General features: G+C 43.8%; 1 protein-coding gene across 1 annotated transcript in view; it reads left to right on the top strand.

The window, feature by feature from the left end:
• Positions 1–17,316, top strand: part of LOC124775580 (G-protein coupled receptor GRL101-like) — a 373,429-nt gene that overhangs the window by 273,677 nt on the left and 82,436 nt on the right. Inside the window, exon 25 of the mRNA XM_047250411.1 lies at positions 12,740–12,960. Coding sequence (XP_047106367.1) covers positions 12,740–12,960 — 221 coding nt within the window. The remainder of the gene's footprint in view (positions 1–12,739; positions 12,961–17,316) is intronic.

Raw genomic sequence — 17,316 nt, 5'->3', positions numbered from 1 at the left:
AAAATTGTTAGTTGAAACGAGTTAAATATCGATGCCTACGGAAGCTAAAAATACGAAACTATCAACCGAAGGCTAAGTTTGTCTTCAAACTAAGGTGTATTTATAAAACGCTATAACTGACGTTGACCTCCTAAACTGAAGTTATAACGTAACAGCTGTGCATGTTCTACCATATGGCAGTTTTCTGTGTGTGTCCACTAATCGAAGTAATCATGTACACTGTTGTATAGTTTTTATGCCACATACGCACAGAAATACGATGTATAACTGTCCTCATGTAGCAGTGAAGTAGTAAAATGTGAGATGAAGCGTGAAGCTTAAAATACGTGCTTGAAAATGACCCGCGGTTTAAATTGGCTAACTGCTCAAGTAATAAACAGATAACAACCTACGTAGACCATCCATACGTCCACAGCCTACGTAGATCATCTATATTTTCATCCTCAAAATACAATGATGCTCTGGACTTCCAAAAGAATAAAATTTTGAAATATTTGTTTCGTGTAATATTTAACTGAAAACGTACGACAGCGAAACAACATGATCAGAATCATTATGTGAATCTAAATTTCACCTCTGAAGTATGCCACTTCTGAAGCTTTCGAAATAGCCCAGTCCTCAACAAAAACATAAGGCTGTTTGCAGCCTTCTCAGTGGCTAAGGTAGAACCTATTCGTTAGGCGGCGCCCTCCGAATTCTATGTCTGGAAATCTGCAAGACTGACCACATTGCTGAATGGGGAAGTTAGAAGAGTAAACTTTTTCATCTTCTATAGCCATCCAATGCTGCGTCTACTAGAGGTCTCGTGGTAAACGGCGCTAAGAAGCGCGCTGATGTCAATGCATTATATTGCAATTCGGCTGTATACTGAAATTATAAATCTAACGGAAGTAGAACATAGTTCCCCCTTTTTGGCACGTTTTTGATGGTAGTATAGTCCAAATATTTTCGTGGCGGACCTCTAGGCTGGGTGCCCACTTCTTAACGCTTTCGTGCTCTAGAGTACGTTACCAATAGAGCAACAGCTGACACTGGCTCGGGCCACTGGCCACCTATGCGCCCAAGTGTCCCCTGGATGTCGCACCGACTGCCAGCGAGCTACGGCAGTGCTGCTGCCCTCCTTTTGGCTAGTACAACACTCTTCATAGTAGCTGTGTGACTTTCTATGGAAAAAGAATATGATATATCGAGTCAAAGTGAAACAGGTGTGTTTGATGGAAACACAGACGGGTCATCTTACTTTGAATTCTGTGATTGGAACTATGAAGAACATAATCTGACTGAAAGTGACACAGCTCGTATTCTGCTAGAATCCATCAGACCCGCTTGGAGATGCCGAGTGTGGGAGGGTGTGAGAACTTAATACCTGTTACCGCAAATGTTACAAAATTTCGACATATGTATAGCAAAGTTACTCGTGTGGAAATTTCTCGTGCAGCGTACGGCCTGAGAATCTTTGTGACAACTGTATCACGAAATGCAGTAGAATTATACCTTTACCACATCTGTATTACTAGCAAAGTATGTTGTAAACTGTTTTTGTCAGTCACTGTTGTGAAATGATTCAAGTATATTACACACTAATCAAAATGTGTACCTATAAGGAAAATTTAACACTTCTAACGCAAATACTAAAATAAAGGTATGAACAAGCATATAACTCTGCTACTCCATACGTTTATCATCTCCAGGTTTACCTGAGTGTGTTCACTGCTTTCATAACTTTTGTTTTGGATGATAGTTCCCTAAATGATGAACAACTCGTAAATTACTGTCATTAATGGTCACTTTAAGTCTTTCCAGAGCCTGACTTTTGGAGTAATTCCAAATCAGATACTTCTGGTTACTTCACTGTATTGAATCAAGGCTGTGATATGGCTCGGGATGCAGAGCTTTACTTAAGATTTCTTTACCGAACTTCGTTCCGGCCTTTGGCAGATCGAATAAAGAAAACTAGAAAAGGACTTACAAAACACATCGTATTTCCATCGAGATACAGACCGATATGCAAATCCACCAGCGTACTGGAAACGGAGAGCATTACCGCTAAGCCACCAACACACTGCTGCAGAGTACCTTCTCAGGTAGATTTCTCAGAACGTGCTAGAAGAGAGGTGCCAAACTTCAATCTTGAGTTCAAACAACGTATTTTTCTTACTCAGACTCATATCTTAAATGGAAGCCATTCAGAATACTTCATCGAGATGATAACAAAGTATCAAGTTAATGTAGACGGACAGTTCAGCATACACTCGGAAGTAAGTGGGAGATCACGGAGTTGCCATACTTTTCGTGCTTTGTTTTTAATATAACGTAAGTTGCATTGCTATACGAACTCAGTGGTTTCGAAGCATTCCGTTACTTAATTCCGTTACGGTCCTTTACAGTTAAAATACAGATGGAAGTAATGAGGTAAGACATCTCACGTTAAATATACTGTTCCGACGGGATTTGAATCGATGACTACAGTTACAGCCGTTGAGACATTGAGATCGTAAACATACTCTCATTGCTGTAGCAGAGGCTAAGGCAGATAGAAGCAGGTCTACTCAAAGTAAATGATGAAGCACATTGTAATTTACTCGCGAAACTTACCTTAAAACTTAAATTTTCCATCTCAGTCACTTATTACGCACGAATTGTTCAGAACAGTTCATCAAACCTACACGTAAATACCTAGTGAACTTCGCAGGATCATTCAGCTCCAGTCCTGGAGGTCCGTCGACTATCACGGAGTTGCCAAACTTTTTGCAGGTGAAATTGTGTGTATCATTGTTTCATGAGACAATACGTGCGATTCGCGAACATTTGTCTTGCTATCTGCGTAGCGCGACTGTAATGGCATCCTTTCTTTAGTCTTTGTTTTGTGTTGGTGTTAACTCGTGTCAGATACATGTGAATCAGAATGTAGCGCTTGTATATCCAAATGACGAATAGTCAGTACATTACAGAAAAGTGGAAACAAGATTGCTGCGAGCTGATTACTTAACTATTTGCAACATGTAGAACGTCTGTAGTGGCTGTCATTCTTGTTGCATAGAAGACGTTAATATTTGTTAAGCTGTTTTACCTATACAAACCATAAAATGATCTATGTGCCTTCTTGGTGCTAACGAGATAGGTGCCTCGTATATTACGTAGAAGAGACTGGGAATTGTTTGCATTCTAACGTTAGCAGTTTTCGGTTCCATTCTCTGCTTGTTCCTCAGCGAAACGTGAAGTGTTGTAGCAGCGTAGGTGTTCCTATTCGTGCATCAGAGCATAGCGCTGGCTTGCGGAGCGCAGTGAAATAGAAGATGCGTCTGAACAGTTCGGAGACAAAAAAAATGCTACCAAAATGCTTTTACTGGCGTTCAAAGTAATCACCTTTCGTTACAACACACTTTTGACAGCGTTTGTAAAGAGATGCACACCTAGTATTTGTTAACTTTCCTTACTTAACTTGAATCACAGCAAGTCCAGAGGATATTCAAATGCAAATTCGTAACCCGTATTAAACATCATATCCCTTCACTACCATGAGAGCCGGTTTAGGTTGGACCATAAAAAAGGGGAAGTCACACCAATTATATAATGTCAACAGCAGACCTTCTTTCACTAAAAAAATTCATTTTATTAACTGAACCAGTGCCCATTTAAGGTCACAGAGATCTTACTCTATTTAAAGTCGGGACGCTGCATTTCGAAATGAAGTCTCCTCTGTCCCGGTATTTGACCCCAACGGAACGATATAGTTCGATCATTTATTTCTTCTCCCCGCAATAGAAAATTCCTCTGTCTCCACGAAAGGTAAGTGTCTGGGTTAGAACGCTGGTCCAGCATAAAAATATCAACAATAACGGTAGGTGCCATTATTTCGAGTCAAACATGCATACACATCACTACTGGTGAACAAACAATCGATATCTAATGCCTATTCGTGGACAGAATACAATGGCGGTAGGTGCTGGGTCCGGTTCCCGGTCGGATAAAAACAAAATGTATTCTCGTTTCAGATTCACGCATATCGCTACTGCTGAAAAAAATCGATAGGAAACATGTGATTTTACTTTGTTAACCATTCGATCACTTGTTTTTTTACCAGTCCCTGCCACAAAACTTTACATTATGGCATTTCAAGATTAAACAAATGCAGACATTGTTACTTGTGAGTTAAAGTACCGCATGCGAGTATTAAACGTGTTTGGTGGCTATTTCAAACGGGATAGTGGTCATGATAGACTTTCTGGTTCAGTACAAAAATTTTCGTCATTTATTTTCAAGTTTAGATTTGCTGGTGGAAACTTCGATATTTCACGTCTCTTAATGCCGAGTCATCAATGACGTCGTTGCCGTTTTCGACTTTCTGTCACGCAAGAAAGATTCAGTCAGTTAGAAAAGACTGTAGTTGCTGGATATCAATCCAAATCTAGATCCAGAATAATAAAGTTCCGTGTCTCATTCAAAGTTGATACATGTGAATAAATAACCGTTCATGAATAAAAAAAAATGTTCAAATGTGTCATCGAACCATAGACTACTTAAACTAACATACGCAAAAGACAAACACACACCCATACCCGAGGGAGGACTCCAACCTCCAGCGGAAGGAGCCGTGCAATTCGTGACAGGGCGCCTCTAACCGCGCGTCCACTCCACGCGGCGTTTTGTGAATCATGCGTACAGTGACATTACTGCCGACATTCCGTTAATGTGTAGGTTTTCATAGGGGCACTTGCCACTTTTAATCGCGTTTTTCTAGCTCGTTAGTACAACAGACAGTTTCTGGAAAACTATAGCCACAGGAACGATGTTTAACAGGACTGAGAAAAATTTCTAGAGTGTTTTAATATCTCGAATTATCATTGAAACTTGGCAAACCAGATATTGTCTCAAAATGTCTTGGTTATAAAAATTTTAAAACAGTCTGCCGGATCGAGACTCGAGCTCTGTACCTCTGCCTTTCGCGGACGAGTGCTCTGACAGTTGAGCCACCAACGTAAGACTCACGACACCTCTGCACAGATCTACTTCCGCCAGTACATCATCCCCTACCTTCCAAACTTCACAGATGGAAAATTGAATAGTTTCGTGGAGGTGCAGTTTACAGGGTAGCAATGCATCATTCATGTGTGAAATTTGGATATGATTATGGTATTTATGAAAGTGAAGAAACTGAGAAACAGTCAATAAGTTTGACTTGATGGAGACAGACAAAATTCCACTGATATGGGAAGGATGGTGGGAAACGTTATGTTGATGGTGCAGTTCATGATCAGGGGTTAAGAATCGGCTGAAGTTACTGCAGGTAAAGATTTGGGACATGGTGGGTTGAAAAAATTTGGCAACCTTTAGGCATGGACCATGGCAAAAGACTAAAGAAACAGCAAAAGAGTAACATTCTACGAATAGGGTCGTAGAATGTCAGAAGTTTGAACAAGATAGGGAAGCTAGAAAATCTGAAAAGGGAGATGCTTAGGCTCTGTGTAGATATAATGGGGTCAGTGAAATGAAATGGAATGAAGACAAGGACTTCTTGCAGACGAGTATAGGATATATCAACAGAGCAGATTATGATATAAGGGGTGTAGGATTCCGTGTGAAGAGGAAGGTAGGGTAGAGCATGAGTTACTGTTTACGGTTCAGTGTAAGGGTTGTTTTCATCAACATCGATAGAAAACCAGCACTGACAACAATAGTTCAGGTATACATGCCAACGCTGCAGGCAAAGGATGAAGAGGCAGAGGGTAATCAAAAGGTAATTCGGTACGTAAAAATCTAATAATCGTAGTGGATTGGAATGAGATTATTGGGCAGGGATTATAAGAAAGAGTTATGAGAGAAAAGGGGTTGGTAGTAGGAAGTTGAGGAGATTACGACTGACTGAGCTCTACAATAAATATCAGTCATTAATAGAGAACACTCTGTTCAAAAATCACCAGAGGAGGAGATACACTCGAAAAAAGCAGGAAAATATAGCAATATTCTCGTTAGATTACATCATGGTCAGGCTGGGATTCCGAAACGAGATATTGGATTGTAAGGCATACCCATCGGCGAATAAAGACGCAGATCACAATTTAGTAATCATAAAGAGTAGGCTCAAGTTAAGAGAAAAGCCAATAACAATAAATGCGTCAAGAATTGAGTTACGGAAGTACTAAGGAGCGAAGAGACACGCCTGAAGTTCTTTAAGGGTGTAGATACTGCGATAAGAAATACCTCTGAGTAGTCTTAATGGTTGACTGCACACCGTTCAGCGCAGCTCCACGAAACGGCATCAAGAAGGAGATGACCCTCGCGCCAATGGAAAGAGCGGTCGGCGCCACACTTCCAGGAAGACCGCATTCAGTGCCCCCTGTCAACGATGATTTAACTAGCTGCCCATCGCTGGTCGGCCCAGTTCTGTCGCAGACTTCCTTCGAGAGCATCAGTACTGAGTAACGGGAAGATGATGCATGGCCTACGTTCTGCGAGTGGTAATAGAGGATAAAGTATTTTCCAGTAGGAGGCACAGGCAGCCACTTCATAAACATAAGTTATGTTTATTTTCTTATTAGAAACAAAGTGTTCTAATTAGAAAGTGTTCTGTACAGATGATTTTGGATTCCCGCCACTGGACATCGCTGCTCTTCTCCTCTGTTTGTGTCAAAGCTGACTGCCACAATAGCCGACGCAACAGTTTCAGTTGGCAATTCAGTTGAAGGCGAATGGACATCTCTAAAAAAGGCAGTCACTGTAACTGGATAGAAGGAAGGTAACTGCGAAGATACTAGGGGTAACAAAAGTAGTACTCCAGATGACCGGCGAACGAATGAAGTTCAAAAATGTGCAGGGAAATTCAGGATTGCAGAAATAAAAGTCTCTTAGTAACGAAATAAACAGGAAGTGCACGGAAGCTAAGTAGAAATAGCTGCAGGAAATGTGTGAAGAAATAGATAGAAAGAATGATGTCGGAAAGACTGACTCAGTATATAGTAAAATCAAAACAACTTCCGTGAAACTAAAAGCAAGGGCGGTAACATTAAGAGTTTAATTGAAATTGAATTGTTAAATGCGGAGGAGAGAGCGGGTATGTGGAAAGCATACATTGAAAGCGTCTGTAAGGGGGGGTTACTTGTCTCATGATGTGATAGAAGAGCAGAAGGGATAAATAACATTCCATCGAAATCATTGAGGGAAGTGACAAAAAAAACGAGTTTTTACGTCGGTATGTAGAATGTATGAGACTGGCGATATACCATCTGACTTTCGGAGAAACATCATCCACACAGTCCCGAAGATATGAAGTGTCGACAAGTGCGATAACTTCCCGACAATCAGTTTAACAGCTCATGCACACAAGAATAATATACAAAAGAATGAAAAAGAAAACTGAGTATTCCTTAGATGATGATCAATGTGTCTTTAGAAAAGGTAAAGGCACCAGAGAGGCAGTTCTGACGTGGCGGTTGATAATGAAAGCAAGACTAAATAAAAATGAAGATACGTTTACAGCATCTGTCGACCTGGAAAACCGATCGACAATGTAAAATGGTGTAAAATGTTCTAAATTCTGAAAGCAAAAGGATAAGTTATAGCGAGAGACGTTTAATGTATAATATGTATAACAAACAAGGTGGAACAATTAGGCTTGAAGACCAAGAACGAAGCGCTTAGATTAGAAAGTGTGTAAGGTAGGGACATAGTCTTTTGCCACTGCTATTTAGTGTACAAACTGAAGAAGCAAAAACGAAAATAAAGAACAGGTTTAAGAGTGGGACAAAAATTGAGGGTAAACGGGTATAAATTATGAGATTCGTTGAAGACATTGCTATCATCATTGAAAGTGAAGAAGAACTACACAATCTGCTGATGGGAAGACACGATGTAATGAGTACAGAACATGGATTGACAGTAAATCGAAGAAGAAGTAATGAGAATTAGTAGATGTGACAAACGCGAGAAACTTAATAGTGGATTTGACAGTCACGAAGTAGACGATATTAAGGAATTCTGCTACCTAGGGCCGGCCGGGGTGGCCGAGCGGTTCTAGGCGCTACAGTCTGAAGCCGCGCGACCGCTACGGTCGCAGGTTCGAATCCTGCCTCGGGCATGGATGTGTGTGATGTCCTTATGTTAGTTAGTTTTAAGTAGTTCTAAGTTCTAGGGGACTGATGACCTCAGCAGTTAAGTCCCATAGTGCTCAGAGCCATTTGAACCATTTGATACGTAGGCAGCAAAATAACGCATGATGGACAGAGCAAGAAGGAGATCAAAAGCAGACTAGTACTAGCAAAGAGGGTATTCCTTTTCAAGAGAAGTCTACGAACACCTAACATAAGCCTTATTTTGAGCAAGAAATTTATGAGAATGTACATTTGGAGCACAGAATTGTATGGTACTGAAACATGGACTGCGGTAAAACCGGAACAGAAGAGAAAGGAAGCTTTTGAGATGCGGTGCTGTAGAAGAACGTTGAAAAGTAGGTGGACACTTAAGTAAGGAATGTGAATGTTTTCTGCAGAGTCGGCGGGTAAAGGATTGTATAGAAAACTTTGACAAGAACAGGTACAGTATAATAGGATTTCTGTTAAGACATCTGCGAATGACTTTCATGGTACTTGTTGAGAGACCTGCAGAAAGAAAAAACTGTAGAGTAGTACAGAGTTTGGAATACATCCAGCAAATAATGTGGACGTAGGTTGCAAGTGCTAGTCTGAGGTGAAAAGGTTAGGACAGATGAGGAGTTCATGGTAGCCCTCATGACTCCAATCAAAATCAGAGATTGGGATGGATGGAGGGATTGTTGGTATGAAGTGGTTGGCACTTCATTGGTCGTTTCAACGTATGTGGTGCTCGTGTACAGGACCCAAGTTGGACAGCATAAATGTTTTGATTACAAGGCAAAGTGGAAATGTTTGATGCTGCAGTGGACAGACAGATGAGATACATGTAAAAGTAGTCGTCGTAGAGGATCAAAAGTATCCCGACACAATTTACTAGACATTAATATGGACCGTTTCCAATCTCCGTCTTTATGACGGAATGAAAGCTGCTGGGTCCTCTTTCTATGAGGTGACTGAATGTCTGTGGAGGAATGGCAGAGCATTCGACCTTAAGAACCGAAATGAGAGGAGGTAGTAATGTTGCATGCTGGGGCCTGGAATGAAGTTGATGCACTGACTCACTCCAAAAGTGTTCCATTGGTTTAGGTCAGGAATATGCGCAGGTCAGTCTATTTCAGAAATGTTGTTGTCTGCAAAGCATTGCGTCACAGATGCTTCTATATGTTGACGGATTCAGTGATCGACTCTGAAGTGTTCGTCTGTTGTACAGAGTACACAATGTATAAAATCTATACAAGTATAGTTGTATCATCATTTCATATTTTTTTAAGTAGAATAAGGGTCCACATCCTAGTTACGAGAAACACCCGTATCCGGAAACACCACCTTCTCTGAACCTCACTGGGCAGTGCCAAAAAACCCTTCATCACCCCAAATCAGTTGTTTCCGATCTACCAGCGTCGCTCTTTAGATTATCTCAAGCATCGTTTAGCGTAAGCTCCTAAAATGTATGAGCCATGAGGAGCTAGTCGACCTTAGTACCCCATTATTTTTAACTCTCCAAGCATAGTGACTGTGCTAGCACGGATGTTGGTGACACTTTGGAACTGATGAATGATTCTTGTAGCTGATTTCAAAAGATTTTTTTACAACCACCGTCCGGAATGCTCTACTGTCTCCGATTTTGGTTTAGATGTAGTTGCTCGTTCGAGTTTCTACTTCACAATCACATCAACAACAGTCACCTTCAGCAACTTTGGAAGGATGGAATTGAGCCTGAGGGATCTGTTACTCAGGTGACATCAAATGACTACGCCACGTTTAATGTAACTGATCTCTCCTGAGTGACCCACTTTCCTGTTGTTTTATCTCAATTGACAACACAACACTCGCCATCTCCTTTTATACTGGCGAGTCCACCTTGTATGAGGTTTAGTAGTCAGTACCACATTACGTAGGAGTGTCTTGATAGTCTTGATGAGGTAATGTGCAATGATCAGCCAGACCATTATGACCAACTTCCTAATAGCCGTTATGTCCAATGTAGGGAGGGATAACAGCGGGATGCGTATTGGCATAGAAGAAATGAGGTCTTGATAGGTTGCTGGAGGGAGTTGGCACCACATATACGCAAACAATTCACCTAATACCCATAAATTCCAGGGAGGCTGCTATGATGCTCGTTCAATCACATCCCAGGTGTGTTCCATTGGGTCCAGATCTGGCGAGTTGGTGGAGGCAGGACGACAACTCGCCATTGTGTTTCTCGAATCACTCCATCACACTCCTGGCCTTGAGACATGGCGCATTATCTTGGAGAAAAGTGCCACTGCCGTCGGGAAACATAATCGCCAGAAGGGCTGTACGTAAGTCTGCAACTCCTTAGCCGTCATGGTTCAATGCACGAAGTCTACTGGACTGGTGTATGGCCACGTGAATGTTCCCCAGAGCATAATGGAGCTACTATCAGCTTGTCTGCGTCCCGCAGAACGTGTGTTAAGGAGCTGTTCCACTGGAAGACGACGGATTCCTGCTCTCCCATGGGCATGATGAAGAAGATATCGGGATTCATAACACCATGCAACGCTCTGCCACCGCGCCAACGTCCAGTGCCGATGGTCACGTACCCATTTCACTAGTAGTTGCCGATGTCGTGGTGGTAACACTGGCACATGCATGGGTCGTCGGCTGCAGATGCCTATCATTAGGAGTATTTGGGGCACTGGGTGTACTGACACATTTGTTCTATACCCAGCATTAAAGTCTGATGTCTGCTCCACCACAGTTCGCTGTTTACCCTTTTCTACGAGACTGCTCAGCCTACGAAGCCCGACATCTGTAAAGAGGGATAGACGTGCAATACCACAACGTCTGGTCATGGTTTCACCGCTTGTTGCTGATACTTGCCACAGCACTCCACAAACACCCGACCAGTCGTGCAGTTTCCGAAATGCTCGTTTCAGGTCTCCAGGCCATCACAACCTACCCTGTGTCAGACTCAGATAGATCTCGCTGGTTCCCCGTTCTGCACAAGGACAGCACGCTCACTGATACTACACTCATGCTCATATATTAAGGATAATCGCAGAATGTGGTGCCACACAACGTGGCACTATACAAAACTGACGCTAATAGCATAGGCACATAGTGAACACACACGATCCAGATCAGTCTACGATATTGGTGATATGTTGAGGAAACCGTCCCGCGACACATGTGCTACAGAACTCCAAGAACTCCACTGTTTCCTGCGCATTATGTGGGATACGATCACCGTGCACACCTAAACAGGCTGCACAACGGGTTGGCATACTCTGGATCAGGTGGTCGAGCAGCTGCAGGGATATAGCTTCCCATTCTTTCACCAGTGCCGGTCGGAGCTCCTGAAGTGTCCCCGGGGGTTTTGAAGACGTGCAGGGATACGTCGACCGAGAGTATCCCAGACGTGCTCGATGGGGTTTAGGTCTGGAGAGCAGGCAGGCCACTCCATTCCACTGACATCTTCTGTTTCAAGGTACTCCTACACGATGGAAAGTCTTTGGGGCCGTGCGTTATCATCCGTTAGGAGGAAGGTGGGACCCACTGCACCCCTGAAAAGGCGGACATACTGGTGCAAAATTACGTCCCGATACACTTGACCTGTTATGGTTACTCTGTCATGGAGGGGTGTACGTGAACCAATCACGATTCCACCCCACACCATCAAACCACGACCTCCATACAGGTCCCTTTCAAGGACATTAAGGGGTTGGTCTGGTTCCTGGATCACGCCAGATGAAAACTCGGCGAGAATCACTGTTCAGACTATACCTGGACTCGTCTGTGAACATAACCTGGGACCACTGTTCCAATGACCATGTACTGTGTTCTTGACACCAAGCTTACGGACTCCACTGTAACAAGGGGTCAGTGGAATGCACCTTGCAGGTCTCCGGGCGAATAAACCATGTCTGTTCAGTAGGCCTGTAGACTGTGTGTTTGGAGACAGCTGTTCCAGTGGCTGCGGTAAGGTCCCGAGCAAGGCCACCTGCAGTACTCCGTGGCCGTCTGCGGGCACTGATGGTGAGATATCGGTCTTCTTGTAGTGTTGTACACTGTGGGAGTCAGGTACTGTAGCACCTGGGCACGTTTCCTGTGTGCTGGAATCGTTTCCATAATCGTGACATCACACTTTGTGGCACACGGAGGGCCTGTGCTTTGACCTGCTTTGTTTGTCCAGCCTCCAGTCGCCCTAGTATTCTACCCCTCATAGCGTCATCAATATGTGTTCTTTGAGCAATTTTCAACACACAGTCACCACTAGCACGTCTGGAAACGTCTGCACACTTACTCGCTGCACCGTACTCTGACACGCACCAACACACATCTGCGTATGTGGACTGCTGCCAGCGCCACCGTGCGACGACCGCAGGTCAGATGCACCGCATGGTCATACCCCGAGGTTATTTAAACCCGCAAACTGCCGACCAGAGCGTTGTTTCACCAGGTATCAAAATTATCCTTAATGTATGAGAACAAGTGTACACGCATCTTGCATGTATCTGATTATCAGTCTTTAGTCTCCAGGTGATGTTGCTATCGTCTGTGCGGGTTTGTATCGATGATAGGTCGATGGTCGTAATGTTGTGGCTGATCAGTGTATGTGCAGGTATCAGACGCACAGTGGAGAATGGAATGTTGGAGGAGAGCGTGACGTGCTGGCGCTGTTGCAGTCCTGAACCTGGCGTCGTTCTCGGTGATCGCGCTGGGCTACGTGTGGATGTACGCAGTGGCGCGCACCACGCAGCGCGCCGTCCAGCAGCAGCACAAGCGGCCCGACTCGGCCACAATGGCGCGCCGCATGACGCTCATCGTGGCCACCGACGCCGCCTGCTGGATGCCCATCATCCTGCTGGGCCTGCTCTCGCTCGCGGGCATCACCGTCCCACCGCAGGCGAGTCTCTCCCCTTCTCTCGTCCCTCTGCCATGCACTGCATTCACTTCACTCTCTCTTCACATTGTCTGGTCTCACATGAGCTTGCAGTTCGGTTTCGCAAGTCTACCGTTTAATAAATCTTTTTCTCATCTATTAGTGAAATTACCTTATTGTAGTTTGCTTATTTTTGCAGTTCACTTCTTATGAAGACCGAAATTGTACACTTCCGGGAAAAATGTTAATATACTAGGAAAGACGACGTCGATTTTGATCCGATGACGCCACATGCTTTTATTAGTTTCCACAATAAAACATTGTCTCAAAATATAGTAGAAAAGCCAAAGAGATTCTGGTCGTATGTAAAGTACACCAGTGGCAAAGACAGTCAATACCATCACTGCGCGATAGCGATGGAAATGTTACCGATGATGGTGTCACTAAAGCGGCATTACCAAATACAGTTTTCCGTTATTCTTCCGCGAAAGAAGACGAAGCAAATTTTCCAGAATTCGAAACCAGAACCGCTGTTACCATCAGTGACATAAAAGTATATATCTTGGGTGTTGCGAAACAACTCTAATCACTTAAAAAAGTTAAGTATTCCGGTGCAGATGGTATACCAGCCACATTCCTTTCAGAGTATGCAGACACAATAGGGCCATTCTTAGCAATCATATACAACCGCTCACTTGACGGAAGATCTGTTCCTAATGACTGGAAAGTAGCACACGTCACACCAATACTCAAGAAAGGAAATATGAGTGAGCGATTGCATTAAAGCAACGTTCTTGCCGCAGTGGATACACCGGTTCCCGTCAGATCACCAAAGTTGGGCGCTGTCGGGCGTGGCCGGCACTTACATGGGTGACCATCTCGGCCGCCATCCGCTGTTGCCAGTTTTCGGGGTGTACTCAGCCTCGTGATGCCAGTTGAGGTGCTACTCGACCGAATAGTAGCGGCTCCGGTCAAAGAAAACCATCGTAACGACTGGGAGAGTGGTGTGCTGACCACACGCCCCTTCTGTCCGCATCCTTAGCTGAGGATGAAACGGCGGTCGGAGGGTCCCGAAGGGCCACTTTTGGCCGGAAGACGGAGTCTGTGCATTGAATTGCAGACCAATATCAGTGACCTCAATTTTCAGTGGGATTTTGGAGCATATGCTATACTCGAACATTATGAATCACCTTGAAGAAAATGACTTGTTGATACATAACCAACACGGATTCAGAAAATATCGTTCTTGTGCAACACAGCTACCTCTTTATTCCCAGGAAGTATTGAGTGCTGTCGGCAAGGCATCTGAGATCGATTCCATATTCCTAGATTTCCAGAAGGCTTTTGATACCGATCCTCATAAGCGACTATTAATCAAATTGATACATATGGAGTATCGTCTGAGTTGTGTGACTGGATTCGTGATCTCCTGTCATAGAGGTCACAGATCGTAGTGATAGACGGTAAATCATCGAGTAGAACAGAAGTGACATCTCGCGTTTCTCAAGGTAGTGTCATAGGCCCTCTGCTGTTCCTGATAAGCATAAATGATCTAGGTGATAATTTGAGCAACTCCCTTACATTGTTTGGAGAGACGCTGTAATTTACCGTCTAGTTAAATCATCAGACGATCAATTACAATTACAAAATGATCTAGAGAGACTTTCTGTATGATACGAAAAGTGGCAGTTGGCGCTAAACAAAGAAAAGTGTGAGGTCACCCACATGGGTACTAAAAGAAATCCGATAAGTTTTGGGTATATAATAAATCGCACAAATCTAACGTCTGTCAATTCGACTAAATACCCAGGAATTACAATTACGAGCAACTTAAACTGGAAAGACCACGTAGATAATACTGTAGAGAAGGCGAAACAAAGACTGCGCTTTGTTGGCAGAAGGCTTAGAAGTTGCGACAAACCCACTAAAGAGACGGCCTACATTACACTTGTCCGTCCTCTGCTGGAATATTCTTACGCCGTGTGGGATACTTACCAGGTAGTATAGACAGAGGACATCGAAAAAGTGCAAAGAAGGGCAGCTCGTTTCGTGTTATCGTGCAATAGGGGTGAGAGTGCCACTGATGTGATACGCGAGTTGTGGTGGCATTCACTGAAACAAAGGCGGTTTTCTTTGCGGCGAAATCTATTTACGAAATTTCAATCACCAACTTTCTCTTCCAAATGAGAAAATATTTTGTTGACATCCACCTACGTAGGGAGAAATAATCGTCATAACAAAATAAGGGAAATCAGAGCTCAAACCGGAAGATTTAGGTGTTCCTTTTTCCCACGCGCCATTCGAGAGTGGAGTGATAGAGAAGTAGTATGAAAATGGTTCGATGAACCCTCTGCCAGGCACTTAAGTGTGAATTGCAGAGTAACCATGCAGATGTAGATGTAGATGGACGATGGGAGATGTGATGATAATGGTTTCAACGTCGTCCGCTAACAGATAGCATAGTGACATAGCTAACAGAGCGCCAGCTGTTTACCTTTTAATAGGGAAAGCTCAGTGTGATACAAAATTCTGAAATAAGCAGGCGACCATACCAGGGAGATGCACCTCAACTTCCTACAGCTAACTGAGCCAAGTTGAAAGGGGCCAAATTGTGACCTTACGAGTAACGGAATTATCCTTCCTAAGAATTTCTACACAAAGTCGACGAGCTGCGTCTGTTGTGCAGCAGTGCTGGTATCAGTGCTCAAGTGAACATTCTCGTATCCGTTGACGAGTCTGTGGATAACGCCCACCAGGGTCGTTGTATTGTAAGGGCAGAAGTGGCAGATCATACAGTAACCACAGCACAGATAAGAGGTCGCGTGAGCCCAGACGTGTAAACTCGAACTGTTGCAAACCGGTTTTTAGCAGTCAGACTAAAGGTACGCACACCTCTAGTCCGACTTCCACTCAAGCCACAGTATCGATGTGCACGGCGGGTGCCGCCAGAGGATCATTTGGAAGACTGAATGGCTCGCCTTGGTCTTCAGAAATGAAAGCAGACTCTGCCTGCACGCGAGTGATGGTCGCTTCCGCGTACGGCATAGGCCTGGTGAGCGCTATCTCGTAGTGTTCGTTTGTCCAAGATACACTGGCTCCCTCCCAGGCCTTATGGTCTAGGGTGCTATAAGCTATAACTCTCGTTCACCTTTGGTGTTTCTCGAACGGTCGCTAACCAGCGCTCGGTAAATGCAGAATGTAGTTAGACCCATTCTTTTGCCGTTCTTGCAACAGTGATGTGATGTGTTGTTCCAACAGGATAATGCTCACCCACACACTGCGTGTGAAATTCAACGTGCTGTGCGAGACGTGAAGCAAGTTTTCTGTCCAGAGTGATCTCCGGACTTGCCTCCAGTTGAGCGTGTATGGGATATGGTGGGCGCTAACTGACGTGTTTGACTCGTCAACCAACAGCCCTTACAGAACTACGTGAACAGGTCGAACAGGTGTGGCATTACGTATCACAGGACAGTATTCGCTAACTGTCCGGTCGACTGGATGCGAGAGTCAGCGCATGCACTACTGCACATGGAGGCTACATCACGGACTAATGTGGGTGTTTCAGGATGGCTTGGTAGGCTACCTGGTACCGCAGAACCGCTTGTGTTATTGGTCTGTGAGTGTAATCATTACATGTACTCCATGTGGACAGTTGCAACAATAAATCGTGAATGAACTGAAAACCACTAAATCGGTGTACTAATGTTTTTTTCTGGCAGTATAATCAGCAAAACGTTTCTCTGTTTTTGTCCTTCGTAAAATTCCGCGTAATATTACATCAGAGCTTAGGCATCTTTGAACAATTCAAGCTCATGTAAAATAGTCAGAGACAGCTTTATTCTTGCTTACTAATGCTGATATTATCGGATGCTAGCTATTCACTAAGGTGCAGTGCGTGTTGTAATTATCGTCAGGCTGTGAATCTTGGTAGATATGATAATACGTTAAGGCGCAACCTATTTACGCTGGAAACAAATTAATTCCCATTTTAGGCATCAGGCGCTAATCTGGCGCTGTACAGTGAGTGTATGACGGTATCTCATCCACGCTTTCATTGGACAAGCCGTAATGTGAGTGAACAGTATGGATGTCTAGAAGAGGGGCCACGCGTTGTTAGTGAAACTGTTTTCTGTGAACGGCAGCAGTTCTGGTGCTGCACTGAGAGAGCATCGCTGACTGGAAGGTCTGAGGGGAGGCTCTTGTCATTAAGGAAGATAATAATGATATTCAAAAACACGGGTGAACTTGGTGTGGCACCTAGAAGACGAAGGTATGCTATCTCGTTGTAAATTGTTTAACGACGTTGCTGTTGCTAGTACTAGTGCTCTTGGAGTGCCAAGAGAACTGTCGATCTCATGGTCAATAGTAAGAAACGTTTTA

Source organism: Schistocerca piceifrons, chromosome 2 (assembly GCF_021461385.2).
Source record: "Schistocerca piceifrons isolate TAMUIC-IGC-003096 chromosome 2, iqSchPice1.1, whole genome shotgun sequence".
Classification (NCBI taxonomy): domain Eukaryota; kingdom Metazoa; phylum Arthropoda; class Insecta; order Orthoptera; family Acrididae; genus Schistocerca; species Schistocerca piceifrons.
The sequence above is the reverse complement of the archived record's forward strand: the minus strand, read 5'-3'. Positions and strand labels throughout refer to the sequence as shown.